Source organism: Amphimedon queenslandica, unplaced genomic scaffold, assembly GCF_000090795.2.
Source record: "Amphimedon queenslandica unplaced genomic scaffold, v1.1 AMPQUscaffold_12534, whole genome shotgun sequence".
Taxonomy (NCBI): domain Eukaryota; kingdom Metazoa; phylum Porifera; class Demospongiae; order Haplosclerida; family Niphatidae; genus Amphimedon; species Amphimedon queenslandica.
Window position 1 is genome coordinate 17,316 of NW_003547229.1, and position 3,028 is coordinate 20,343.

Genomic DNA, 3,028 nt, shown 5'->3' on the forward strand with positions numbered 1-3,028 from the left:
GCTCAGTACAAAGTTTGAGCTGATTCTAGATTTTTTATGAATTGTTAAAATTGCTCCAATATTGGGTCAAAGTCCCTGTACTATAGTACAGAGATGTTGGCCAAATTTCACCAAAATTGTAAAGGAGAGAATTCTGGGTTTTTATGATTTTATCTGATACATATACATGTACTTATGCTGTGTAGAAAGTTTGAGGTGATTCCGATCAAATTTGGATTTTTAATGAATTTTTAAAGTTGCTCCAAAATCCGATCAAAGTCCCTGTACTATAGTACAGGGATGTTGACCGAATTTCACCAAAATTATAAAGGAGAGAATTTTGGGTTTTTTTACTTTTATCTGATACATATACATGTACTTATGCTGTGTAGAAAGTTTGAGGTGATTCCGATCAAATTTGGATTTTTAATGAATTTTTAAAGTTGCTCAAAAATCCGATCAAAGTCCCTGTACTATAGTACAGGGATGTTGACCGAATTTCACCAAAATTATAAAGGAGAGAATTTTGGGTTTTTTACTTTTATCTGATACATATACATGTACTTATGCTGTGTAGAAAGTTTGAGGTGATTCCGATCAAATTTGGATTTTTAATGAATTTTTAAAGTTGCTCAAAAATCCGATCAAAGTCCCTGTACTATAGTACAGGGATGTTGACCGAATTTCACCAAAATTATAAAGGAGAGAATTTTGGGTTTTTTTTACTTTTATCTGATACATATACATGTACTTATGCTGTGTAGAAAGTTTGAGGTGACTCCGATCAAATTTGAATTTTTTGTGAATTTTTGAAGTTGCTCTGAAATTATGTCAAAGTCCCTGTACTATAGTACAAGTTCTCAGGCCAAATTTTTCCAAAATTAAAAAGTGGAGAATTCTGGGTTTTATAATTTTATTTGATGCATATACGTATACTTATGTTGCGTAGAAAATTGATGAATTAATTTTAATAGTTCTTGAATGTTTATAGGTTGATTATGATTACATTGATACTAGTAGCACTGAAGATAATGTTGAAATCAATCAGGAGGTAACTACACTTTACATGTTATCTTTTAAACTCCATTCTCTGCCTCTTTCTCTCTCTCTCTTTAGTTCTCAATGGCTGAAGTTGAATTAAATGACATACTGTCTTCATTTGAGGCCAACAATTGTCAGACTATTCCTAATAAACTGTTGGAGTATCAAATGTTCAATCTGCCTTACTATACTGGAAGGATACTGAGATTATTATTAGCTCCTAGACAAGTGAGAAAGAAAGAGGAGACAAAGAGACATCTTTCTTGTTAATATTGCTGAAATATTATTAATTTTATATATTATTGTTCATATTGTTAATTTTATATATTGTTAATATTGTTAATTTTTGCTGTTAATAGTGTTAAAGCTTGTAATTTTATTTTAATTTTTTGACAGGTTCCTTCACCTCCTAATACAAGGGAAAGACTCATTGAAGCACTTAAGAAGTACTATAAACAACATACATGTACATGTAATAAGTGTACAATTATAATAGTGTAGATGTACATGTACAACTAATAGTGTATAATTAATAAGTGTACTTATATGTACATGTTGATGTTATTTTGTTGTTGTGTTTTAGGAGAGATAAAAGTCACCAGTCTATGTTTGCTAAATATGAAAGAGAATGTAAAAAGTTAAACAACTCAACTAGTAATGGTGAAGGTACATGTACATGCATCAATTATTATTATTTATTTATTATTATTCTATTTAGGTTCTAGTTCTAGTAAGATGTTGCTAATGTATTCTCCATTAGAAGAGAAGCTGGAGAGACTGAAGAGACACTATGAGGATAATGAAGGTGAGAGATAGAGAGAAGAGAAGGTGGAGCTATGGATAATGGATTATTATAATTATTGTATTATTTTCTAGATCAATTAGGTCCAATTTTGTCTCAAGTATCCACTGCGATTAATCAAGTAGTCAGTGACATTAAGAAATCAATCATTAATAATAATGATAAATCATCAAAGAAACATAGTGGCGACATATGCAGTCCAGGACTGAAGGAATGGGAAATACAGGTATGAAGTATGGGAGTATGGGAATGGAAATTTTAGGTGGCTATTGAATTTTTTTTAGGTGGTTGAGTTACTATTGAAGTATGTTACTGAAATTATTATTAAAATATCATTACCACTCCATGAAAGTGAGGCTGACATTACTGATAAACAGTGAGTAGTGACCAACTGATCATGTGATCATCATGTGACATTAGGTTTGTGCTGGTTGATTTATTTGTGAAGATGTTATCAAGCCACACTGAGCTACACTGGCCACTAGTAATGATGGTTTATGAGCTATTACATGATAAAGTAATGAGAATTATGACTTATTAGTAATACTGTATAGTGGGAAATTTTGGAGGGACTAAAATTTGGCAAATTGCTATATTTGGGTGATTAGCAAATTTGTGGCCATGTGCCATTGAGCATGCATATAATGGCTCAAAATGGTGGATTTTATTTTGGCAAATTGCTATCTAAATGCCAAATTTGCCAAATTTAACTCCCTCCAAATTTCCCGCTATATGGTAATTCCAGCAACTTCTTCTCTTTTAGTATTTGGAATTGACTGTTTCTCATTATTATTCATTGTCAGTTTTGTGCGTGTCTTTATACAAAGAGGCTGTCATTTATCAAGACATTGCGATAAGATGGCAGCCATGTTGTGCCCTTGAGTCATTAGCAATTCAAGTAATGAGAGAAGGAAGGAGAGGGGGCGGTTAACACATGTACATGTACATATATGAAAGAGTGGACACTCTTGATATATGTTGTTTTGCTTTTTTAGGATTCTACTGATTATTGTTTATTTTTCATGAGTTCACTAGTTCATGTTAATACTGAAGGAATGTTGAAAGCTGCAAAGTAATTGTATAATCATCTAATTCTTTATACTCCCCCCCTCTCTCTCTCTTACTCCATCAGGTTTTATTGTCATTTCTTTCATAATTTACTGACATCAGGAGGAGGAGCAGGTACATATACAATATATGTGAATT

General features: G+C 31.9%; 1 protein-coding gene and 1 long non-coding RNA gene across 2 annotated transcripts in view; both read left to right on the forward strand.

Annotated features, from left to right (window-relative positions):
* The window catches only part of LOC109587544 (Fanconi anemia group A protein homolog), a 5,304-nt gene extending 2,941 nt beyond the window's left edge, over positions 1 to 2,363 (forward strand). Inside the window, exons 2-9 of the mRNA XM_020003781.1 lie at positions 971 to 1,030; positions 1,096 to 1,248; positions 1,417 to 1,466; positions 1,604 to 1,686; positions 1,739 to 1,825; positions 1,897 to 2,048; positions 2,107 to 2,198; positions 2,243 to 2,363. Of these exons, the coding sequence (XP_019859340.1) occupies positions 971 to 1,030; positions 1,096 to 1,248; positions 1,417 to 1,466; positions 1,604 to 1,686; positions 1,739 to 1,825; positions 1,897 to 2,048; positions 2,107 to 2,198; positions 2,243 to 2,363 (798 nt within the window). The remainder of the gene's footprint in view (positions 1 to 970; positions 1,031 to 1,095; positions 1,249 to 1,416; positions 1,467 to 1,603; positions 1,687 to 1,738; positions 1,826 to 1,896; positions 2,049 to 2,106; positions 2,199 to 2,242) is intronic.
* A 245-nt stretch (positions 2,364 to 2,608) lies between these two features.
* LOC109587546 (uncharacterized) lies at positions 2,609 to 2,994 on the forward strand. The gene is made up of 3 exons (XR_002187670.1): positions 2,609 to 2,720; positions 2,818 to 2,894; positions 2,955 to 2,994. It is a non-coding gene; the product is annotated as an uncharacterized LOC109587546 (long non-coding RNA).
* The last annotated feature ends 34 nt before the right edge of the window (positions 2,995 to 3,028 follow it).